This window comes from Hylobates moloch, unplaced genomic scaffold, assembly GCF_009828535.3.
Source record: "Hylobates moloch isolate HMO894 unplaced genomic scaffold, HMol_V3 SCAFFOLD_14, whole genome shotgun sequence".
Lineage (NCBI taxonomy): Eukaryota > Metazoa > Chordata > Mammalia > Primates > Hylobatidae > Hylobates > Hylobates moloch.
This window is the reverse complement of record NW_026652289.1, coordinates 48,343,932-48,369,941: the sequence shown is the minus strand read 5'-3', so window position 1 is coordinate 48,369,941 and position 26,010 is coordinate 48,343,932. Positions and strand designations below refer to the sequence as shown.

The 26,010-nt window shown below is 45.6% G+C and overlaps 1 protein-coding gene across 7 annotated transcripts in view; it reads left to right on the top strand.

The window, feature by feature from the left end:
• The window catches only part of ARNT2 (aryl hydrocarbon receptor nuclear translocator 2), a 195,797-nt gene that overhangs the window by 82,191 nt on the left and 87,596 nt on the right, over nucleotides 1-26,010 (top strand). For all 7 annotated transcript variants that reach the window (XM_032176094.2, XM_032176093.2, XM_058427831.1 and 4 more), the window contains exons 6-8: nucleotides 17,789-17,891; nucleotides 23,564-23,629; nucleotides 23,973-24,058. In XM_032176094.2, coding sequence (XP_032031985.1) covers nucleotides 17,789-17,891; nucleotides 23,564-23,629; nucleotides 23,973-24,058 — 255 coding nt within the window. The remainder of the gene's footprint in view (nucleotides 1-17,788; nucleotides 17,892-23,563; nucleotides 23,630-23,972; nucleotides 24,059-26,010) is intronic.

The following is a 26,010-nucleotide window of genomic DNA, read 5'->3' as shown; positions in this document are numbered from 1 at the left end:
TGGGCAGGGGGTGGTGGGAGACACTGTAAAACCCAGTAGAGATTGTAACAGTGGAGATGGAGGGAAGTGGTTAAATTCACGAGATATGTAGGCAGTGAAACTAACAAGGGGAGTTGACCCACTCACTCTAGTCCTTTACCCAAATAGTGTTTTAAAAAAGCTGATATCTAGGGTCTTTGGTGGCCTTGTTGGTGCCTCTTGTTCTCATTGTCAGATCTCTTCTACTAGAAGTGAGTTTAACCGTGGGGAAGACAGGAGGCACCTCCTCAGTATCCCTGACTTGTTGTGTTGAGTCAAGCCACAAAATCCACTGCTTCCTTTGATGCTTATGCGTTCACTGATGGATCCCTTTGGACCCACCAGCCTATTTTTGTAGATCAACTTGGGTGCAATGCAGAATGTGCTCATTGTGCCCTGCTGGGATATAGGAATACTCACTGGTGTTAATTTTTTATAATCACTAATCACCTACGCAGTGAGTCAGCAGAGGTACAGCCCTAGGAATGGTCTTCCAGGCTATGGGTGGTGTGGGATTTGATTTGCCCCACCATGTAGGCATGGAGCCCATTCAGATGTAAACGTGGATACAGGTTGAGCCTTGCTCTATCGATTCCTCTGCTTCACTTTCCTGCTCTGTTCCTCTTCATTTCCTTCCAGATGGGGCTGCTGATGCTCACCACTCATCCATCTGGAGTAGGCTGAAGCCACCCTAGGTGGGACAGAGCAGCACTTCCTCCCCTTCCTCTCCACACCTCCGTGATATGACAGGGCTTGGAATTCAGTCACCATGCAGACCCAGGCAGGCAGTTGAATTCCTCCGGGCTGCCGTTCGCTGTACTTCTCCCTGCTTCTCATCCCACCCAGCCCTGAGCCTGGGCTTCCATCTCTCTTCGCCTGCCTTTGTCCTGACCTGATTCATCCTCTCATGCCTGAGTCCTGCCCACCTCCCCGTGCCTTGGGTCAGACCTGCCCCTTCATGCTGTCCACGCACACAGCAGCAGAGCTGGGCGCAATCCAGAGCCGAGGTCGTGGCTGTTTTTTGCTGAGAACAGTGGCAGGTCGCCACGCTGAGGGTGGGTTCAGATGGGGCGCATGGAGGGGTCAAGGCCAGGAACTGATGTGGGAGAGGGTGCAGGGAGATGGGCCAGAATGTCTGAGTGGGGAACAAGCCATACACATCCAGGAGTTGAGAAGTTTGGCCCCCAGCTGAGGACATAGTCTGTGACTGGCACCTGGCCCGCTCAGGCCTGGCTCTGACAGCCTGCAAGGTACAGGCTCAGTTTCCAGATGCTGGACTTAGACGGCTGGTACTTGACCATTGTGCCTACATTTCCAGAGGCTTCCTTTATAATTGGACCCTGAAACCAGACCAGGACACCCGCCCCTCACCAGTCTCCTTCCTCTTCTGGACCTTGTCTTCTAGGTATGCAGACCTCTCATGCTTTGTTCATGGCAACAACTTCTTAGGGAAGGGATCTAAAACGGAAGCCTACCTAGGCATTGCAAGACTGGAAGAGGAGACTTGCCCAGTAATGTCACTGAATGACTGGATTTTCCATGCATGGTAGATATTTCTTTGTAAGAGAAATGACTGAGAGGACACAGCCTCCCCAACACAGGGCTTACAGGGAATCAGGGAGGCTGCCAGGGATACAAGTAGAACAGCCCTCACTGTGAACCTTATGTGCATTTTATGTACACATCCAACTAGGTTCTTCCTTTTGGCATTAGAGAACAAGCTGCTTCCCGCTAAACAAGATTCTGTAGTCGAGGGAGCTCTCCAGCCTCTGCCTGAGCTGGGCTGTTGGGAATCAGGAAGTTGGGTCTGAGAAGCAGGGAGAGGTGGTCTGCAGGATCCAGGCCTTTCCCAACTCCCAATAACAGTGTGTCTCTGTCCTGGATAAAGAGGGAGTAGGCGGTTAAAGTTCTCTTCAGTGGCTCAACATACGTATTTTCTATCCCACCAAAAATGTATGTGAATCGACTTGAGAATGCTAAATCTTGCTTTAAATTCATGCAGAGATTTAACCATGTAACACTGGTGTGCTTCTTTATAATGCTAAAAGTCACCTCCTAAAGTTCCTACGTTCTCATTTTCGTATTTTGGCTTTTCTTGAAACAGGGCATACCCAAGTGATGCCTGAAGAACATTTATTACAGCTTTGTACATAAGTTTTTAAAATTCCCAGCTCTTAAAACAGTGGTTCTCAATCTCACTGTGCATGAGAATTCTGTTGATTCTTTTAAAAATTCAGATGCCAGGACTCCACTCCATTTCTGTGAACTCGACTGTACCATAGTGAAGTTCAGACATCTGGCTTTCAAAAGCTACCCTGATGATTCCAGTGTGGACCAACTACTGCTCCCCAGCGCGACCCCTGCCAACAAACCCCACGCATAAATAAAATAAAATAATACAACCTAATTTGTCCTTTATCTAGGAGATAAATTTCAGGAAGATAGTTTCTTAATTTACTACCACCAAAAACCAAAATGTTAAAAATGTAATCAGTAACACAATTGAAAAATGTGCAGCACTTAGCATTTTAAGTCCTCTTTGAAAGAGTCTTGATTTCCTAATGAAGTATCTTTTATCCTAACCTTGATGTTCAGGAAGCCAGTCGACAAAGACTTTTTTCTTCCTTCTATAACAGGAAACTACAACAGAAATAACCTAGAAGTAGTATTTTTTTTAGGCAGATATAATTACTTTGAGTTACTTTGGGATGTTTGAAAAGACAAATTGAATCATTGCTTCTTGCTGGTATGATTTAGATTTCAGTAATCATCTCACGTGATAGTCATATTTTGTAATACTTTGGTTAAAAATAGCTTTGTTGCAAAAACTCCAGTGTGATAAAGAAAATAAAATAGTTTCCTTTAGCTTCACCAAAGACAGACACATTTCCCTCTGAAATGTCATGACTCATGCCACATGGCTAAATAAAAGTGCACGTATAGCACTGATCTTTCCTGTTTATTGCTTTTTTAGTAGAAGCTAATTGAGGAAAACATCTGCATCCAGTTTTCCCTTTATTTTTGTAGATTCTTTTCTTCTACTCCAACGCAAAGCCTCCCTGGCCAGTCATTTGCTCAGGCAGTGATCTGATAGATGGCTTTCAGTTTTCTCCTTTTGGGTGATGACATAAATTACTCTCCAATGAGCTATTTACAATGCCATTCTTTAACCTTGAGATGAGTGCACACATTCTAAGGACATGAACTCACAAGAGGTCGGCATCATGAGGGTCACATAGGCTGACTCTTCTCTCAGTTCTATAGCTCCCTCCGTAACAGGCCTGTGAAGTGGCCACTGGCTTCTTTTTGAACACCTGCAGTGGCGGAGCTGGCCACCTCAGAAGATAGCCCTTTTTACATTGGAACAGTCCACTTGTACTCAGCTTGAAGTTACCCCCAGTAACCCCTGCCATCATCTTAGATAGCACAACTCACATTGCTTGCTAGGGCTGGGAATTGGCAGACGGGTGGACTCACCGACAGCCATGGTGGGGAGTTAACAGCATGGACTTTCTGCCTGGGTTTGAGTCCTCGTTTCCCTGCTGACCAGTTGGGTGATCTTGGACAGGGTACAGGGATCCTCCCTGAGCCTCCAGGTCCTCATCAGTGTTGGTGGGAGGATGGTGCCTGAGACAGTGCCTGGCATGGCCTGGGTACTCAGTAAATGCTTGTTATCTTTTTTTTTTTCTTCCAACCGTAGGCAGCTTTGTCTTGGGAGGTATTCTCAGTCCCTGCCTGGTCAGGGATTCATGCACACACTTTTGTGAGCACTCTCAGGAGAAAGTGGTGAGAGAGAGAAGCTGGATAGGTCAGGACAGGTCAGAAGAGAAGCCAGGCAAAGATGTGACATTCCTGCTCCCTCTTTGCTTTCTGCCATGATGCTTCCTGGAGTCCTCACCAGAAGCAGATGCTGGCGCCATGCTTCTTATACAGCTTGCAGAACCATGAACCAAATAAACTTCTTTTCTTTGCAAATTACCCAGCCTCGGGTGTTCCTTTATAGCAACACAAAATGAACTAAGACACATGAGCTGCTCATACTCATTTCCAGACCATCCCAGGTGTGCTGTGCTGTTTTTTGCAGAAATATTTCAATATCTCTCTATTTTAAGGCCCCTTCTACTGTTTTTCTTTATGAGTGCAGATTTTTCCTGCTATTTTTGTATTTTTAAAATCATTTCATTAGCAAACTGTGAAGGAGGGAAGGCACGACTTGAAATTGCCTTCTTGAACTCCATGTCAGCCTGGTCTCCTGGCATATATGGGGCTGCCTTTCCACAGCCAAGGAGGGTTAATCATTTACCGTTAAAATTAAACCCCTCGGGCTTGCATTTCTGGCATTTTTGTAGCATGATACCCCAAGAGGAGTGTATTTCTTTAAATCACACTTCAGCATATTCTAAACAGGATGAAGAATTTGTACTTTTGTCTACAGATTAAATAGCGGAAGAGGTGCCGGCCATGGGAGGACTGTGGGGTGATGATTTTATAATGAATAGCAGAGCAGCAGGCCACAGCAGGCGGTGCCCCGTGATCCCACATTATGTTGAGAATGCGAATGTAGAAAAAGCTGTGAAGTTCTGGGGCTTTTCAGAGAGCCACGAGAGCCCAGTTGTTGAGGTGGGAGAGGTGGTATGGCCTGTCATTCATGTTGGAGTTCTCTGTTCCTTGGTATGGACTGATCCCAAATGTGCCAGTCTTGTTCTTTTCATTGCTCATGAGATGATGATCTCTCAGATGTTCTCTGCAGAGTTTTGCTGCCCTCCTTGTGCCATCCTGCTGCCTGCTCCTTGCCTAGTTAGTGTCTCATTAGCACCTTCCCCAGATGGTACAGTAGAGGGACAAAGGGATTGACATGCAAACAGACTGCTTGGCAGAAAGGCTCTTCTGAGTGTCTGCAGGGCCTATTAGTGGCAATGCTAAGTCCCTTTTGCCAGACCTAATCAGGCACCCCACCCCTGTAAGCCTTTTTTTGTCTCCTTATTCCATGGCCACAGATTCTAATCTGACTTCTAACCCAAACCCCAGCCGCCATCTTTCTTGCTCAGGAGGGCAAGAGGGCCCAGAGGGGGATGGTTCCCAAAAGCCTATTCTTACTATCTGAAAACAGTTTCCCTCTGTGGGTCAGCAGGAGCCCATTCTGCTCTGTGAACATTATTGTTGCTGCCAACACCCCCTTCTTCCCAGTACACTCTTTGTGTACACAGGAGCTCTCCCGACACAGCTGGACACTTGGGTTCCAAGTTGAGGTGTCTCTCTTTTCCTGAATGTTGGATATGAATGCTAATCTTACAAGTTTTTGCTCCTAAAATCTAAATTATTGATATTCGTGTATTTAAACCGCAAATCATATGAATTTTCCTGGGCAGTTCCGGGAGGTAGAAGTTTTGCTTTTAGAATGGAATGTGGCCTTTGCAAAGCATGCTCAACATTCATTGCCAACAGCATGAAGGGCTGGAGGGTTTGTCAGAAGCACGGTTCTCAAGTCTCTGGCTTTCCTCCTTGTGTGACAGATAGCAGAATCATTTTGAGAGGTTGACTCCTCTGTTTGCTTCTGCTCGTGCCTTCCTGTGGCTCTGTGCCCTGGGGTTGGGCCCCAGCCCACCTCTCCAGCCCCTCTCCCTGTGGAGCTCCAGCCAAACAGGACTTTGTACTATTCTCAGACCCCTCCTTCCACTTTCCCCACACCTTGCTCTGAGCCCTTTACCTGGGGCATCCTATCCCTTGCAGCACCATCTCTCTGAGGCTCCTTTAGCACCTCCTCTGGGAGGAAGCTTTCCCTGACCCAGTCTGCTCTCTCCGACATGAAGCACTCTCTCTGTCTGCTCTGTGCTGCCTTTGCATTTTGTGCAGACATCTCCTCGAGTTCCAACTGAGTTGGTTTCATAGTTAAGTAGGAATGGTGTCTTGCTTCCCCTACTCTGTGAGCCACTTTGCTTAGTACTGCAGCTTGCACTTTGTAATTTCTGTTGGATGGAGTCAGTTTATAGATTCTTGCTCTCTACCCAGTCTCTACACATTTGTGAGCTTCCAGGCACTCTTTCTTGACAATATTATTTTGAAAAAAAAAAAAAAAAAATCCATTGCACTGTGGCTTATTCCCATGCCATAGAGTGGGACTGGGCTGTCTTTTATAGTCCATTCCTGTGTGAATTCACCACATGCCCAGCACCCTTCTCCCTGCTCCCAGCTTGAGCTGTGAGCATCTTGTGTGAAATGGGAGAAGTTGCTCAGCACTTGTCTGGGTGGGTAGAGTTTAACACAGCCTGTAACTCCAGTTGGTAAGGACGCTGCACTTTATCACTGCTATGAAACCATGTGTCCTTTCTTAAAAACCTTTTCCAGGCTCAAGTGCCATAAAGTTCTGAATAAGTAGTGGATAAATAAGTGGATAAATAGTTGTGAACTTGCCAGTGGGATACATGTAGCCTGCCATTCATTGGCTGTCACCAGCCTTTCCCTGCCTGGATAACCATATAGAACCAGGAAAGAGGAGATGTATTAGTTGATAAGTGGCCCAGGTTACTAGGGGAGGACCTGTGTTTATAGCCTCCTAGTTGTTGGGAATATGTCAGGAGCTCAGCTTCTGGAAGTTGCTTAGGATTCCTACTGCCAAAGGAAAATGCTTTGTTAGGCTTGAGGGGTGGAATTACTTGTAGAGAAAAACCTTAGTTCTAAATCCTCAAGGATTATTTGGAAAACAGGAAAAGAGAGACACATGGGGCATCCATAGGAGCCTGTAAGGAGTTGTAATTGGGCCGCTGTGCAGTTATGACAGCTTAGCCTCCACAGCGGGTGGTTGTGATTCAGGACAGAGCTGTTGGACACCAGTGTATGTATGTGAGGCACCCTGGACTAGGGGACACAGAGATATTCAACCCCTGGCTAGCTGCTTTCACAAAGTTTGTAATCCAGGAAGGCAGGCAAGCTATCTGCCTAAGTGTCGATAATGTTGGGGACCATGGTGGGCAATATACTAAAAGGATCCCTAAGGTTTCCATCCCCTGATTATTCAATCAAACACTAAGTATGGCTGCAAAGGGATTTTGCCTATGTAGTTAAAGTCCCAAATCAGTTGATCATCAAATACAGAGATTATCCAGGTAGGCATGACCCAAACAAGTAAGCCATTTAAAAGGAGAAAATTTTAACTGGCTCATGACAGATGGGGAAGTCAGAAAGATTTGAAGCACAAAAAGGATTTTATAGGCCATAGACCATTGCTGGCTTTGAAGTTGGAGAAGCCATGAGCCAAGATCTGTGAGCAGCCTCCTAACATGGCCCCTGGCCAACAGCCAGCAAGGGCATGGGCACCTGACCTGACAGCTGCAAGGATCTGCCAACAACTGGAATGATCTCAAAGGTGGATTCTTCTGCAGGGCCTCTAAGTAATAGCCCAGCCCAGACAACACCTTGATCTTGTCCTTATGAGGCCCTCAGCAGAGAACCTGGTCAATTGTGAGGTAATAAATGGGTGCTGTTTTAAGCTGCTGAGTTGCTACATGGCCATGGAAACTAATATAGATACCATTCTGTTGAGGGCAGTAGCATTCCCTGTGCTGCAGGAGAGCTGAGAAGCCCGCAGACTGTCATGACTATTAAATAGATTTGAAATGGTAGAGCAGTGTTGGATATAGATTTGAAATGGTAGAGCAGTGTTGGATATAGATTTGAAATGGTAGAGCAGTGTTGGATATAGATTTGAAATGGTAGAGCAGTGTTGCAGAAGAGATAATTATAAGTATTATAAGTATATTCTTCCTGAGGAAAACACTTTACTCAGCAAGTGAGGAAGAAAGGCCTTCTCTCTAGAGCAAGAATTTAAGGGAGAAGGGGAAAGGGAACGATTTTCTAATACATTTCATGTTGTGGTTCCACCTTCGTGTTAGTCTCCCAGTGTTTGCAACAAGCTGAACATCTGCACGTGGCTCCTACTGTGTTCCCAGTATCGTGGTGGCCCTGGTGAAGTTCAGGCCAGAACAGGATGAGGTACAGCCAGCTGCACCATCGGGGGCCCTCAGAAAGCATTTCTTTGGAAGAATGGAGCTTTCTGACTCTACCTGAGGGTTAACTCCGTTACTAAACTGGAACAAGTTCTACCCCGAGTGACCAGCCATCTCCAGTTGCACTCCCTCCTTCCTGCCTGGAAGCACCGATGGCACACCATTCTTTTCTGAGGGGCTGTTGGATCATTGCGCCCTACCCCTAAAGACAAAATGTAGACCCATCTAGGAGGAGAGAGGAGCTTAAGTGACTGGCAGGAGGGCTACGTGGCATTAAATGTAACTGTTTCTCAACCTCCTTGGTGTGGGGTTCATCTCTCACTCATGACTCCCTCTTTACTACCACTTTAAAAACAGTGACCATATTGTATATATAGGTGATGGTCCAAATCCATGCACTGGGAGAGTGAAAAGAGGCTGTATTAATGACCGTCCTAGGACAACAGGCAAAAGCCAGGCTGTCCCAGCCAAAGCTGGAAAGTGTGGTCACTGCAACCATGCCTGCCATTAGGGGACCTGTAGCTCTTATAACTCCACTAAATATGGGTGCAAACCCATTCCCCCCAGTCTCCCAGGAATGGCTGAGAGAGGCTGGAATGATCCAAAGTTCTCTACTAAACCAAAAGGAAAAATTGAAGAGGAATAAAGAAATACACAGAAAAGAACTACAAAAAAATAAAAATAAAAATAAAAAGGCAGATGTTCCCAGTCTGGGTTTCTGATCCTGAAACAGCCACAAGCTGGCCACAGTCCCTGCAGATGGCTGACCTCCTGCCCCCTCACTGCCCATCTGCTTCTGTTCGGTGGGTGCCGTCTTATTGTCTGCTTTGGAGAGTGGTCTCCAGACTTCCCAGAGCAGTTGTATTGTGAAAAGTAGTACAGGCTCTGCAGTAAGTCAGGCTGCCCTCTTCAAATCCTGACTCCGCAGTTCTCAGCTGTGAGACAACCGTGACTGGTTACTTAGTGTCTCTGGGCTTCAGTTTCTTTGTGGGACAAATACAGCCTAGCAGGGGCTATTGAGGAGGGGGCATTGCCCACCGTGCAGGCAGTAGGAGCTGCATTGTCCACAGGATATTTAAAAACAATAATAGAACCTACTAAAAGTTAATCTGCTTTTTATTGTCATCATGTCCCAGCAATTCTTGGCATATCAGTGATCAAATATTTCTCCCCTCTGAAATGAACTGCCCCTAAGGCCCTTCTCCCCGCTGCATCTTGGTGTGCAACCACTGTGACCCACTTCCTAGGGTTGTGTAGATAAAATACTGTAACACCTGTAAAACTTTTCCGAATACCTAGCCCTTAGTAGAGTGCTCAGTGAGTAAAGAGTTAATTCCCTTGTCCTTCCTCTTCGGTCAAAGGCCACAGAACATTGTATTAGCCTGAACTATTTGATTGCAGGTGACAGAACCAAGTGTTAAAGACTTGAACACTGGGAGAAACTTTTCACTGTTTTATGTTTTTACTGCTTTCTTGGAGTCAGTTTTGTTCTCCTAGACCCAATTGTCCTTGAAGCTGAAGCACTGCCATTGAAAGAGCCATGCTCAGATTCTCAAAGAGAAAAGAAGGGGAAAGGTGGCAAAGGTCACATTTTGCCTATGGAGGACTCTGATTGGCCTGGTTGGATTCTATCCTGGTCTTGGGACCAATCACTATAGACAGAGGGTGGGTGAGTTACTATGATTGGCCCAGGGTGTGTCAGGTGCCTAGTCCTCGACCAATCACTATGGCCAGGGAGATGGGATCTTGTAAGAAGATGGCAGCTCTTTTTTTAACTTTCATAATGAAGGATTAGTATGAGAGCTACTTCTCAAGAAAGCATTGTGGTAGAGGAGGTAATGGGTAAATAGAGTAAGAGATGTCTTATGCAACTCTACTGCCCATTCAGAGCTCCCTCTTCTAGTTTGGGAAGAAAATCGTTTGGCTGCAACCAGTGAATTGATGTATTTGTGCCCTCAGCCACTTACAAACACCTGCCAGAGAGAATGAAGTCTAAGGAAAACACACTCACCTTTAGTAGTAGAAAGCCCATTCTCTCCCAGGCTCGCTGACACAGCTCTGGGCTCCAGAGTTTGTTCAGGAGCAGGCCTCAGGCACACTGGTTGGATCCCTGTCCTGTGGCCTGGTGTTTTTTCCTGTGTGCACAGCTGCTGTAATAAGTGGGGTCAACCTTTTGAGAATGAGAACACACTGTCACTGGAACAGTAACCAAAGCATCCTCCAGTTCTGGGCCCCCATTTCAGGGGGACACATTTTTGGAACCACATCAAATATTGTCCTTCATGGGGGCCATTGTTTTGCTTTGCTTTTGTTCCTAATTATTTTCTCTTGTTTTCCTCCTTTGCTATCTCACTGTTCCTCCTTTTTGAACCAAGATAAGATGTTTCCAGTTTTCTTAAGGATTATTTTGATGAAATAATTCTAATTTATATTTGTATTTCTCTTGTAGCCTGGGGAGAATTTTTATGTGCACAAAGCCTTCTTTTGTGATCTTATCCAAGACAAACTTCAGATTCTTCTTTTTTAAAAAGTTACTACTGACCAAAATAATACTTACAAATCAGCTTACTGCAAACAATTACAGAAGGGCCCTCTGCCCATCAAAAAAGATGCTCTGTTCTGGAATCTTTATATCTTCTGAAGCAGGAGTCAGAGAATGCATTTTTGTGAAGGGACACACAGTAAATATTTAGGATTTGTGGGCCATGTTGTGTTTGTTACAACCACCCAGCTTTGCCATGGTATATGAAAGTAGCCATAGACAATAAATAAATGAGTGGGCATGGCTGTTTTCCATTAAAACGTTATTTACAAAACCAAGTGGTGGACCAGATTTGGGCTGCAGGAAGTACTTTGTTGACTCATGTTGTAAAGCATTTTATGCTTTTCAACTGTCTTAGAAAAATTACAGTAAAAAATTTTGAGGTAAGATGGTCATAATTCTTATTCTCATTTCATGGAGTAGAAAAACTGAGAATCAGTAAAGGTATTGACAGCATAGTTCCCTGTGAGCTTTAGAGGTAGAGTAGGGTTTGATTTTAACAGCCTTAAAAATATTCTCCTTATTTGATGCAGGAATACCGTATTTGGAAATCCATCCTAAGATGGTTTGGATTTTTGTTTGTATGTACATGTTCACCACAGCACCCTTGGCCATAGGAAAAACCTGGAAACAACATAAATGTCTAATAGTAAATTACCTACTCAAACTAGTATTAAAAGAGCCTTTAAAATGAGGTTTGTGATGAAATTCTTGAGTTTATGCTAAGTGACATGAAGTAGAAAAATATACACCATGAGGCCTCAGCTAATTAAAATAAAGAGCAGGCATGCATAGAAAAAGATTGACCAGAAACACCCCTAAATGCCAACAGTATTTTTCTCTGGAGAAGGTTATCTGGGATTTTTTACTTAGAGTGTTCGTGTGCGTGATTTTTCTAAAATGACCATGTTAGTTTTAGAATGAAAATTAAGGAGAAAAACAAGAATAGCAAGTTATTCAATCTTGTAGTGTGAGGCCTTGCTCTGTGTATTATTCCAGAGTGGTCTGAATGCCCTCTCTCCCTCCAGCAGCCAGGAGGCAGGGGCTAGCTCCCAGTCTCAGGAGACCCTCCCTGCCTGAGGTTCTCTGTGCTGGGAGCCTGCCAGTCACTTGTACTCTGATTCTCTAAGGGGGTTCATTGAGCTCTAGTGTGTCGGTCTTGAAATCTGTACATAACCCTTCAAAGTAGGAATGCCTGATTCCATTTTCCAGTTGAAGAAACTGTGCCTCCAAGAAATGAAGTGACCTGCACAAACTCTCACAACCAGCATACGTAAGAGGCATGTCTTACATCCTTGCTGCCTTTTTCATTTGAAATAGCGTAATTACTAATTTATCAGCTCACTAATGGTTCTCCTTTGCACATCAAACTCAGAACAATATCTGCTTCCACAGCTTCTGGTTGTGTTGGAAGATTTCTGGGGCCTCTTACAAAGCCAGCCATTGTGCAACTTGAGCCCAAGTGCTCTAACAACTGGGTCCCTGAGCCACAGAGAAGCTCATCGCTCTGTACCAAAAGGAGGATGCTGACAGGACGTCAAGAATTCCAACACTAGATTCTCCCCGAATTCAAAGAATGGGGAAAGTGAGAGGACCAGAGTGAGAAAACTAATTGTGGTCCTGGGGGCTGTTTGATTGTACCATTTCAGATGGAGCAGTTATAGATGCCCACAAGTTCCCAGATGTGGCAGTGGGCATGGCTGGCTGCCCTGAACAGGAGGAAAGCATGCTCAGAATTGAGGAGGACACGTCCTGAGAGGGGGATGTTAGGTAGGCCTTCCACATGGGTGCTGAAACCATGTAGGATGATAGCAGGTCTTGGGGTAAAGAGAAAGGCTGTGGGTGCTGTGCTGAAAGTCTAAAATGAAGGAGGAGGAGAGACCCAGAGGTGGGAAGACAACAGAAACAAAGGAGGGGTAGTAGGTGGACGAGGCGGATATCATGAGTCTGGAAGGAGCGTGTCATGCAGGAGTCAGGTTTGGAAGGGCTTTGGGGACTGAGGAAGACAGCAAGACTACCTTTGACCCCATGCCATGTGGGACATGGGAGCATGAACCTTCTCTCCAGAGGGCAGGCTCCAGATGGCAGGCTGGTCTCTACTGAGGCAGGGAGTTGAGTTGAGTTCAGGGAGTGTCTGTAAGGAGCTGAGTATACAGGAGCTGTCTTACTTCCGAGTAGGTATTCTGGAGGGCACCCCGGGGGTTGGAGATTAGGAGGGAAAGGAGCAGGGGGATTGGATCAAGGGTGAAGAGTACACATAGGAGAGGTGACCAGAGTGGCTGGTTGTTTAGGCATTGACTAAGGAAAACAGAATGGGAGGCATCATGGGACCAGCCCAGAGACAGGATTACAAATGAACCAGAGTCCTTCACACCCAGTGGATGAGGCTGGGGAGCAGGGATTCTAGAAGGAGCCAGCCTTGGCTGGATGGATTATGCCTCTAGGGATCTGCTGGGAGTCAGCCCGAGGAATCCAGGCCCATGGCTCTAAGCAGAACCCAGGCTTCTGCGGGTCAGGAATGAAGATTAGATTAGGAACAGTGTAATTGGCAGCAACATCTCTGTTTGCCTCTCTACTGGGAGCCCATAGTAAGCAAACCCAGCACCCAGGTCTCCTGTGGGATGGAGACTGACTGCCATTCCATGACACTGGGATTCACAGCCCAGTGCTGGGGCGATGGCCACTTGATTTTGTACATCTCAACTGCTATTACATTTGTCAAAAATCCAATTTACATACAACCTTTCAGGAACACACCTACTCTATGAAGTCAGGCATGTTTTCATTCCAGAGGAGCCTGAAGAGTGGCTTCATTGTGTCCAAGGAAACTGGAGAAGCACACAGAGAAATAAACGTTGAAGCTGTTGTCTCTCAAGGTCATGACAACAGATCATGGAAATGTGTTTTTTCATTTCCTCATGTTCCACTGTTCATGTGCTACACAGCTGGGATTTATTTTCAGAGCACACTTTGGAATCTGCCAGACCCTCATGCTGGCCTGCTTCACAGCTGAAACCATTTGCCATTTGGTAGATGATAAAGCAAGTGACAATTTACACTAACATGGCCGTAAAAAGATGCCGTCTGTGAAGGAGACAGACAGGTGTCAAACCTGGGGCAGCAGACAGCGCAGAATCAGCAGACGCCCAGGGCCTCCCCTGCACCGGCTGCGCTAGAGCTGTCAGCACACTGAGTCAGACCATTCCACTGAGTAGAATTCTGGTCTACACATCCTGCTTAAAGATGAACGTACCAGTAGTCAGCATGATGATGATTGCTGGGTCTTTGTAGAGTGCCATGCAGTCTGCAGAGCCCTGGTCCATGTGAGAAGGGAAGGCTGCAAGTGTTGAGGGGAGGAAGCGGACCAGGCACAGTCCTAGACCATGTATGCAGGATAGTTCTAGCACAGCGTGACAGAGCCAGCCCAAGGAGAGCACAGTATGCTGCAGAGTGCAGCGAGGAAGGTGACCACCCTCTCTTGCATGTATTTTCACTCCCCCACACCTTCCTCCATTTGGAGTAGTGGGACCCAGGCTTGGGGAGGGTGTCTTCTTCAAGGCCCTTTTGATTTCAAATGATAGAAACCCTTATGAAACGCTATCTGCTGCAAAGCCGCAGCTCTCCAATCCCTTTCTCACTCTTCCTGGCTTTATTGTTCTTAGCTGTTATCTCAGTGTAACAATCTGTTCTGTTTGAGTCTATTCTCATCGACTTTAGTCTGTTCTCTTCTTTGTTGTTGTTGTCCGCTCTCTCATCCTCTAGGATATAATGGCCTTTGCCTGTTTAATTCTTTGTGCTTACATTAGTGTCTCTCACATATTGTCCGGGCTAAATGAATATTTGTGAAGTGATGGCTGAGGTGACACCTTGAGTAAGTTGTGATAAAAAGTAGAAGTCAGCTAAGCACAGTGGCTCACACCTGTAGTCCCAGCACGTTGGGAGGCTGAGGCAAGAAGAATGCTTCAGCCCAGGAGTTCAAGACCTGACTGGGCAATATAGCAAGTCCTCGTCTCTACAAAAAATAAAAAAATAAGCTGGGCATGGAGGCACACATCTGTAGTCCCAGCTACTCGGGAGGCTGAGGTGAGAGGACTGCTTGAGCCTCAGAGGTCAAGGCTGCAGCGAGCTGAGATTCCACCACTGCACTCCAGCCTGGGCTACAGAGCGAGACCCTGTCTCAAAGAAAAAAAAAAAGCAAATTAGGCAAAGGGAAGGGGATTGCTCAGGGAGGGGAGGTGGCTGGGAAGGGCCAGGGATGAGAGAGGAGTGGCACACTGGGGAGCTGTGAGTCCTTCTGGGCAGCAGCAGAGGCCTGGGTGGAGCAGTGGGATGGCGTAGGGTGAGGAGGGAGTATGAGAGGAGGGCAGGGGCCAGACTTCAGAGGCCTTTTATACTGGGCTGCGGGACTTGCATTTTCCTGGCAACTAAGAGTGGAGAACGTGAAAGGCTCTCGAGGAGTGTGATGCGATCATTTGGTCTAAGTCTGCCAGGAAACACATTTGTCGCTTGCCTCCTGTGTGCGAATCACTTTTATGTATGTTGTATCACAATAATCCTGAAAGCAAGATCTTGCTCTTTCATTTTACAATAGAGAAAACCATGGACTAGCAAGTCTGAGTGACGGGTCACATAAATGATACAGCCATAATCGTTTTTGTGTTTTAAGTGAAGAATTCTGATAGCAATGCAGGGCCTGGAATGAAGGGGACAAGATCAGAGGAAGTGATGACTGCCCTATTACAGCCATCCATCCAGAAATGCAGTGAGGGGGACAGATCTAAGGTGGTAGCAGTGCAGAGGCAGGAAGTGCACAAGCCAAAGATACACAGGAAGTAGAATTGACAGAATATTGGTGACTGATCAAATGTTGGAGTTTTTCATATTCATGATTTAATAAGCATTTATAGAGCCAAGCATAATTGTAGTCACTTTGTAATATTAATTCATTTAATGCTCACAAAAACTATCTAAAGGAAGTACTATTATTATCTTCATTTTTACCAGTGAAGTAGCTGAAGCACAGAGGTGTTAGGTAACTTGCCCAGGGTCACACAGTGAGTGAAGGAGGCAGGACTTAAAGCTAGGTAGTCCAGCTCCAGAGTCTATGCTCTTACCTACTAGATTTCTAGTTTGGGCAACTGGGTAGTGGTGGTGCCAGTGACAAAGATAGGGGACTGTGGAGAAAGGGCAGCTTTGGACAGGAAGAAGAATTTGCTTTTGGACCTGAGGAATGTAAGATGTCAGTGAGATGCCCAAGAGACAGTTGTACATGTAGGAGCTTCCAAGAGAGGTCTGGCTGTGTTAAAGAAGAAATGATTCCCGACATTTGTTAAAAACTATAAAGAAGATTCCATTCAAGGGGTGCCATGTCAAGAGGTGCAGGCACCACTGCACTGTGATCTTGCATGCTAGGAGAGAGTGGACCCAATTCCAACAAGGAGAAGTGAGGGTTTAAAAGCAAGAAGCAAGGTGGCGGCAGGAGACAGTGAGTGGAGAATGACTGAAGGGAAACATCAGGGGTCGGGGGATTCCCGTTAGACTCAATCATCAGAATCCTTGCTGAGGACAGTGCAGGGTGGTAGATATCAAGGGTTTCAGATACCAAGGGTGGGGGATTCTCACCTAAGTTAGGATTCTTGCTCAAATTGGGTTCTGCAAGGACAGAGAGGGAAGCTCAAGGTCAGGCCTAGACAGGCAGAGGACTCACAGGAGGCCGACTGAGTTTCAGTCAAAGGAGGGAGGCTTTATCAGCTGGAGATGGACATCTTGATGTCCTCAGTATGTAAGAGGTGGTAGAGTTGAAAGTCACCAAGGGTCCCTGGGAGAGAGTGAGAGAGAGAAGGGCTAAGGCCCAGCCCTGGGAATGCCAACATGGGGTGGGGAGGAGCCGGACTGAGGAAGAGGGGCTGCCTCCAGGATAGGCTGGAGAAGGGGGTGTCCTAGGGCAAGAATGTTCCAAGGGACTGGCCAAGTATAACGACAAGGTGGAGAGGGGCTGAAGAGTGTGTATCAAAATGGGCCACATAGAGAGCCCTTGTGACCTGGGCTGGAGCAGCTGCCATGGAGCTGTAGTGGGTGAAGGCCCACTACAGTGGGTACAGGGGCTGGGCATCAAGAGGGGCAGTGAGTGTGGACAGAACCCTCCAACTGCAGATGCAGAGAGAGGATAAGAACTTCAAGGCCAGAGGTCTTTTGCTTGTTTGTTTTCCCCTAAGATGGAAGAGATTTGATGGTGTTTAAATACTGGAGGAAGTAAACAGTAGGGAGGGGCGAGGGTAGAAATAGCCACGTGGGCGGAGGTCAGTTGATGGCCCAGAACCCCATGGGGGGTGGCAGAAGAAATACACTGAGGTTCAGCGCTTCTTCCTCTGAGGTAAGAGCAAGGTGGGGGATGGATGCAGAAAAGTGGGAGGAACAGAGATGTGTGTGCAGGCGGTGAGGGAGAGGAGGGACTCAGGGATAACGTCTGGTTTCTGACTTAGATTTCCATGCAGATGGCAGTGCCCTTGCTGATGTTTAGGGAGGATTTGGGGAGGAGTGGGTGAAGCTGCTTTTGAGGTGCATGGTCAGCTGCTGATGGTGTGGCCCTGGGGCTAAGGAAACGAAGGGGGTTGATGCTAGAGGTGTAGATACAGTAGGGTCATTAGCATCCAGAGGTGACTGTCCAAACCTGGGTGTGGATAAAATTGCATAGGGGACATGTACAGTGAGAAGAGAAGAAGGCTGAGGCTGGAGGCTCCAGGGAGAAAGGAGCAGAGAGGAGAGAGGAATCGGGAGCGCTGTGTCCGAAGCCAGGGGAGGGCAGATGCTTGAGAAGGGAGCTGTGCGCGGTCGCGTAAAGCCCAGCAAAGCAGTTGGATCAAACAAAGGAAAAACGTGTTTTGGATTTAGCAGTAAGGAAGTTGGTGACCTTGGCAAATGCCTTTTCCATGGAGTGGTGAGGGGGAGAGCCAAGTTGGAGTGACTGCAGGCAGTGGAATCCAGCAAAGCAGAGACAGCAAGTGTAGATGGCTCTGAAGAAAGCAAAGCATTTTGAATTGTATGGATTTCATCACTATGTGAGTTTCTTGCCAAAGAATGTTGGGAATTCCAAGACACAAACAATTTGCACAGCCACACTCGTCCTCATTTGGCAGAGCACTTGGAGAAAGCGCTCCCCGAACTGCCTCCTCCATCTCCCAACCTGAGGCAGAGGCTGATGTAAATGTCCTTCTCTCTCTCTTAGGCCGGATCTTGGACCTGAAGACTGGGACGGTCAAGAAAGAAGGACAGCAGTCATCCATGAGGATGTGCATGGGCTCGCGGCGGTCTTTCATCTGCAGGATGAGGTCTGTTTGGGGGAGCAGCAGGCCATCACGGTGGTTGGTTTGCTCCTTTTTCTGTCACTGTTAAGAGCCTTGACCAGCTCTGCTGCAGTCACACAGGCCAACTTGGGTTCACTCCAGGGACTTCGTCTTCTTGACCTCAGCATGCGGATATACAGGATCCTTGGTCTAGGAAGGATTCTGTCCGTCCTCCTACCATCCCACTTTGTCTGATTTCCTACCATTTTCTTCTCGTTCCTAGATTCACACCCCCTTGTCCACTGTATCACTCTACTTCCTACCCATCTTTAAGAGCCTTCTCCAATCCAACCTCTCCAAGATTCCGTAGTTCTGAACATGTTTTATATTAAGATGGCCCGATTTCACACTTATATATTTCCTGTCACAATTCACATGTTTAATTGGTCCCTATGATATTGTTGGTTGATATGTTAAGTGTAAATGTCTGGGTTCCATGAGTAAATTATAGTGCCCTGAGGATGAAGGCTTTGATTGAGACTTCTCTGAGCCTCCCTGACATCTAGCAGAGTGTTCTACATATGTTTGATTTATACATCATAATTGAAGAAATGCAGGAATGAATGAACTTTGGAGAAATCAAGGGAATTTTGCCATGTCCTTGAAGAAGAGAGAGCTAGGATCTTGAATACTCCAATCCAGTTCAGCACCTCTGTACCTTCAACCTTGTGCCCCCTGAAGGATGGTTGGCATGAACTGCAAGGTGGGAGGTGCAGGACAGAGAATCGAGATTGTTTGGGCTGTGGAGTTCATGAGGCAGTGACATGAGGTGATGCCCCTCATCATTCATTTATTCAGTTATTCAACAAATTTATGTTAAGGGCCCATCTGTGCCATGTGCTCTTCAAAGTGCCTGGGAGTCAATGTTAAGTAAAGCAAACAAGGCCGGGTGTGGTGGCTCATGCCTTTAATCCCAGCACTGTGGGAGGCTGAGGTGGGCAGATCACCTAAGGTCAGGAGTTTGAGACCAGCCTGGCCAACATGGTGAAACCCCGTCTTTATTAAAAATACAAAAATTTGCTGGATGTGGTGGCACACACCTATAATCCCAGCTACTCAGGAGGCTGAGGTGAGAGGATCGCTTGAACCCGGGAGCTTGAACCCAGGAGACGGAGGTTGCAGTGAGCTGAGATCGCACCACTGCACTCCAGCCTGGGTAACAGAGTGAATCTCTGTCTCAAAAAAAAGAGACTAAAATAATAATAATAAAATAATAATAAAGCAAACAAAACCCCTGCCTGCATAGAATTCATTTTAGTAGGGGTGATACACAGTAGACAAAAGTACCAAGTAAATATATGGAATGTCAGATGGTGGTGAGTGCTATGGAGGAAACAAAGCAAACTCAAGTAGGAGTAGGAAATAGTAGATTTTGTTAATTTCCATGTTATATAGGGTGGGAGGAGAAGACATCACTGATAAGGTGACTTTTGAGCAGAGACCTAAAGAAAGTGAGTGAATGAAACAAGGGAATATCTGGGCAAAGAGAAGGGCAAGTAGAGGGAATAGCAAGTGCAAAGGCCCAGAGGCAGGGATGTTCTTGGCATGTTCAAGGAACAGTGAGAAAGTCCTTGTCTCAGAAGCAGAGTGAATGGGGTACAGTGCGGGAGGAATGGGCAGAGATGTGGTTGAGAGGTAGTGGATGTTAGGTCATGTTGACTTTACATCGCTTCAGCTTTTACTCTGCGTGAGACGAGAGGTCGCTGAAGTTGATTGTGAGAGTTACATGTTCTGAATAACATTTTAAAAAACTGCCCTGGTTTTCTGTGGAGAATAAACCTGTGGACAAAGAAGAAGGGTAGAAGTAAGGAGGTTATTGTAATGATTCAGGTGAGAAATGTGATTGTGGTAGAAAGTGCTCAGATTTTGAGTGTATTTCACAGACAGAGCCAGCCTTCAGGTAGGGTGTGAGAAAAAGAGAGAAGTCAAAGGTTCAGCTGAAGTTTTTGCCCCCTCAATTGGAAAAATTGAGTTGTCATTCTCTAAGATGGAAAAGGTTGTTGGGGGGAGCTGGTTTGGGGTTGAGGGGAATTCCAGCATTTTAAGATTAAGATGCCTGTCTATAAGAAACTTAAACAAATTTACAAGAAAAAAACAAGCAACTCCATAAAAAAGTGGGCAAAGGACATGAGCAGACACTTTTCAGAAAAAGACATACATGTGGCCAACAATCATATGAAAAAAAAAAGCTCAATATCACTGATTATTACAGAAATGCAAATCAAAACCACAGTGAGACACCATCTCACACCAGTCAGAATGGCTCTAATTAAAAAGTCAAAAAGGGCCGGGTGTGGTGGCTCATGCCTGTAATCCCAGCATTTTGGGAGGCCAAGGTGGGCAGATCATGAGGTCAAGAGATCGAGACTATCCTGGCCAACATGGTGAAACCCTGTCTCTACTAAAAATAGAAAAATTAGCTGGGTGTGGTGATGTGTGCCTGTAGTCCCAGCTACTCGGGAGGCTGAGGCAGGAGAATTGCTTGAACCCAGGAGGCAGAAGTTGCAGTGAGCCGAGATCACGCCATGCACTCCAGCCTGGCAACAGAGCAAGACTTCATCTCAAAAATAAATAAATAATAATAAATAAAAATAAAAAAGTCAAAAAATAACAGATGCTGGTGAGGTTGTGGAGAAAAAGGAACACTTATACAGTATTGGTGGGAATGTAAATTAGTTCAGCCATTGTAGAAGACAGTGTGATGATTCCTCAAAGACCTAAAAAGAGAAATACCATTTGACCCAGCAATCCCATTACTGGGTATATACCCAAAGAACTATAAATCATTCTATTATAAAGACACATGCATGCATATGTTTATTGCAGCACTATTCACAATAGCAAAGACGTGGAATCAACCTAAATGGCCATCAGTGATAGACTGGATAAAGAAAATGTGGTATGTATACAACATGGAATACTATACAGTCATAAAAAAGAAAAAGATCATATCCTTTGCATGGATGTGGATGCAGCTGGAAGTCATTATTCTCAGCGAATTAACAGAGGAACAAAAAACCAAATACCACATATTCTCACTTACAAGTGAGAGCTAAATGATGAGAACTCAGGGACACATGGAGGGGAACAACACACACTGGGGACTTTCAGAGGGTGGAGGGTGGGAGGAGGAAGAGCATCAGGAAAAATAACTAATGGGTACTAGGCTTAATACCTGGATGATGAAATAATCTGTACAACAAAGCCCATGACGCGAGTTTATCTATATAACAAACCTGCACTTGAACTTAAAATAAAAGTTAAAAAAAAAGATGCCCATAGGCAACTAGACGGGGAAGATGAGCAGACAGTTGGACATGTAGTTCTGGAATCCAAGGAAGAGGTTGGGGCTGAAGATATGGACCTGAGGATTGACATCAATAAAATGGTATCTAAGGCCTCAAAACTGAGATGCGTGTGAAATCGCATGGGAGGTGGATATAGACAGAGGAGAAGACAGAGGACTGAGTCCTGGGGCTTTCCTGCCTCAGGGGAATGGGGAAGAACCAGCAAAGGAGACTGAGAAGGAGCAGTGAGGCAGGTGGGAGCGGAAGAAGAGAGGGCAAAGGCAACAAGAGAGGGCGAAGGAAGTTTCTGGAAAAAAGGAGTTATCAAAGGCCAAAGGCTACTGATGAGCCCTGAATGTGAACCCTGAATGTCCATCACTGGACCTCAGAGAGAGAACCAGCAGGAAACATGGCACGTAGGATATATGGCACGTAGCAGCACAACTGAGCCACTTACTAATGTCATCCTCACCTAATTGCATGCCACAGGAACTGTGACTTGCACTGGGGCATCCGTTGCATACTATGAAGTTCCAAACAACAGGTGCTTTAAAATAAGTATCTATTTTCCCTAATTTAAAGTAATCTTTTAAAGCAACTACACTTTTTAAGCAAAACCTGTTTATGTACAGGCTAGTTGGTCTCCCTCAGATCACCAAGGTTGCCTGTGTTGCGGGGAGACCTGCCTCTCTCACCCACTCCTTGGGCCCTCAGAGCTGGCAGAGACCATTTGTTCCGTTTTACGAGAAATGGCCCTTCAGGGATTTGAGCCTTGCTGTTGTTTTCTCTGAGTCTCCTCCTCTCGAGGCTGAGCCTCTGGAATTCTTCTTGAAGGCACAGATGAAATCCTCTTCACCACCTGCCTCAGGTCACAGGATGGTGCTGGAATGACAGAACGCACACATGTCTCCATTTAACTTAGGACTGGGTCCCCACAGACTGCCTGCCCCTCCTTCAGCAGCAGGGGCAAGTTGGGCAGTGGGATCCCCTTGCATTGCTGTCCACCCAGAGATGAAATGCCATCAGTTAGTGTAGTTAGTCACGGCACGTTTGTCCTGCAGTGCTTGGATGAATAAATGCCTATCCTAGCTTAGTAGACATTCAGTAGAGCACCAGCAATACAAATCTTAATCGTACCATCTAAGCAATTCCCTTATGAATAAATTGATTGAAAGTGCCATAGTATGTCATTTCCATTAGCCTATAAAGCCATTATCACTGCCCTGTCAATGAAATTCATGCAGTCCCTTCCCTGCCCTAGTGTCCTTCCAGGGAGCGTGATATTGGTTGCTCTTTGAAGTGCCAGGTCCGTACTGCCTGTGTTTACCTGAGAGGTGGGCAGTGCTGCCATCTACTGAGAACATAATATTTTCCTCCAAATAAAACAGCTACTTTCAGCAAAGCACTGGGCATAGTCAGCCAGAAAAGGGCAGAGGGCCAAACATTGCTGGGCAGCAATGACATGGGGTGAGCCTCCTGTGAAGACCACACTAGTGCTGGCAGCTGTCTAAGGTCTCAGAGTATAATTAGACTCTTATCCCTGCTGTATTGAAAATTAAGATATTCAGGATATCATTTGTGATGTAGTTGGGAAATGGAAACGCACATAAAAAATGGATATAGCAAGCAGCAGTCAGAGCCTGGCCATGGTGCAGGCTTTGGGTGTTCAGCACCTGAGGTGCTGAGAGGATCATTGAAAAGGGAGGCAGAAAAGGTTGTCCCAGAGTGTGCAGTGTGATGCCACCATCCCCTGCCTCCCAGATGGGGACTCACAGAAAGACCGGATTCTCTACCTGTTTATCTCTTATCCCCATGCTCTCCTCTGCCATCAGCAGACTTCCAGCTGTCTGGTTGTCCCTAGTGCCAGAACAGTGTATGGGAGGAGAGAGTTTCCACAGCTGTGATGCTAAAGCCTGAGAAGATGCTACTGTTCATTAACTGGCAACATCTGTTTTAAGTTGATGTCTCTGCTCAGGCCTGAAGGGACATTATTGCTGTCATCACCCTCTTCCCTTCTTTCCTAAAAGCCATGGAGTTCCACTGAAATGATCTTCAGGACTGAGCATGGGCAGGTCTCTCCTAGAGTCTTTCTGTAGGTCTCCAGCTCCTGGACTGGGCCCTGAAACAATTTCGGTGTGTGTTGTAATGTGGGTCACACTCTCCTTTCTTCAGTCGCAAAAAAAAAAAAAAAAAAAAAAAAATTCAAAGGCATGCAGGTCTGCTTCTGCACTTTTGAAGAACATTGGCTATAGGCCTCACCTGAATAAATGTGTAAGCATCAATTAAGGCTCATCTATTTGACTGCAGCAGCATATATTGAATAAGCTTGCCTGGGTCTTTGCTCATTCTAATACATTTGTCACATCTTAGGTGTGGAAATGCTCCTTTGGACCACCTTCCTCTAAACAGAATAACCACCATGAGGAAAAGGTTCAGGTCAGTATCTCTTCTGATGTACATTTTGGGACTGTTCTGGTAGATAGTCTAAACACCCTAAGCTAAGCAGCCTAGATTAAAGAAGGGGCTTAGTGTGATGAGGACCAAGAGAACCAGACATCAGGGTGGCAGTGGCAGAGATGAGAGAGAACAGGATGTTGGGTGGAATTTATTTTTGATTTTCAGACCATGTGGGAGGAAGGAACACAGGATGGTGAGGAGTCAAGATTCAAAACCACAAAGGCAGACAAGGGAACCCAGTAGCTTATTTGCCAGAGGAGTCATCAACATCCTTGCCTCACCCTCATATAATGAAAACAATTTCACAAATGTTCTTTTTTAGGAATGGCCTTGGCCCTGTGAAAGAAGGAGAAGCCCAATATGCTGTGGTCCACTGCACAGGATACATCAAGGCCTGGCCACCAGCAGGTAAGGAGACCTGCATATAAATTCCACAGGAACTGGGTGCTGCTCATACCTGACGATGGTGTCCTGTTAGAAAAGTATTCTTATAGGAATAGGTAGGAAAATATTTTTATTTTTCTTTGTAGTTAGAACACAATGATCTTTGTAATTGGAAAACATCCTGCTACTTGAAACAAAGGTTTCTATAAAGAGCTAATTGTACAGCCAGACGCAGTGGCTCACGCCTGTAATCCCAGCACTCTGGGGGGCCAAGGCGGGTGGATCACGAGATCAGGAGATTGAGAACACCCTGGCTAACATGGTGAAACCCTGTGTCTACTAAAAATACAAAAAATTAGCTGGGCGTGGTGGTGGGTGCCTGCAGTCCCAGCTACTTGGGAGGCTGAGGCGGGAGAATCGCTTGAACCCAAGGAGGTGGAGGTTGCAGTGAGCCAAGATTTCGCCACTGTACTCCAGCCTGGGCAACACAGCAAGACTCCATCTCAAAAAACAAAAAAAAGAGGTAATTGTACAAAGGTGATTGGAGTCTTAGCAACTTGTTTCTAGGTTCTGTCACCCAGAGCATTCTATAAAGTCAGAGTGGCAATTTGAAATGATGAATGTATCTAAATCAGTACAGAAATGCAAATAAAAGCCACACTGAGATACATCGTATTCTCACTAAGGTGGTTAAAAGACAGGTAACAACAAATGTTGGTGAGGATGTGGAGCAACTGGAATCCTCATACATTGCTGGTGGGAATGTAAAATAGTATAGCCACTTGGGAAAACAGTCTGGCAGTTCCTGAAAATATTAAAAACAGAGTTACTATATAATTCAGCAATTTTCACTCCTAAATATACAACCAAGAGAATTGAAAATGTTCATAGCAACATCATTCATAATGGCCAAAAAATGGAAACATCTCAAATGTACACCAAGTGATGAGTAGATAAATAAAATGTAATATATTCTTGTAATGGAATATTATTCGGGAATAAAAAACAATGAAGTATTGATACATGCTATATTATGGACAAATCTTAAAAATGTCATTCTAAGTGAACAGAGTCAGACACAAAAGGCCACATATTATATGATTTCATTTATGTAAAATGTCCAGAATAGGCAAATTCATGGAGACAGAAAATAGATTTGTGGTTTCTTGGTAGTGCCTGGAAGAATGAGGATACAGTGTTTCTTTTAGGGGTGACAGAGGTGTTCTAAAATTACATAGTGGTAATAGTTGCACTGCCGTGTAACTATATTAAAAACCACTGATGTGAATTATATATCAATAAATTTGTTCCTAAACCAAAAAAATATATACAATGTTAAACAATTTTTTGTTCACTTTATGGCCCAGAATGTAGTATGTATATCTCAGTGACTATTTCATGTCAGCTTGAGAACAATATGTATACTGCTGTTGTTGGATGAAGTATTCTTTTTTTTTTTTTTTGAGACGGAGTTTCGCTCATTACCCAGCCTGGAGTGCAAAGGCATGATCAGGGCTCACTGCAACCTCCAGCTCCTGGGTTCAAGCGATGCTCCTGCCTCAGCCTCCTGAGTAGCTGGGATTACAGGCGTGTGCCACCATGCCCGGCTAATTTTTTGTATTTTTAGTAGAGATGGGGTTTCACCATGTTGGCCAGGCTGGTCTTGGAACTCCTGACCTCAGGTGATTCACCTGCCTCGGCCTCCCAAAGTGCTAGGATGACAGGCGTGAGCCACCGCACCCAGCCAGATGAAGTATTCTTTAAACATCAATTTGATCAAGATGATTGATAGTGCTGTTGAGGGCAACTATGTTTGTATTGACTTTTTTGCCTGCTCAATGTAGCAGTTACTGAAGGGGGAATGTTGAAATCTCCAATTATAAGAGTGGATTTTCCTATTTTTCCTTGTAGGTGTTTTTTTGCCTCACATATTTTGATGCTCTGTCGTTTGGTGCACATATGTTAGGGATTGTTAT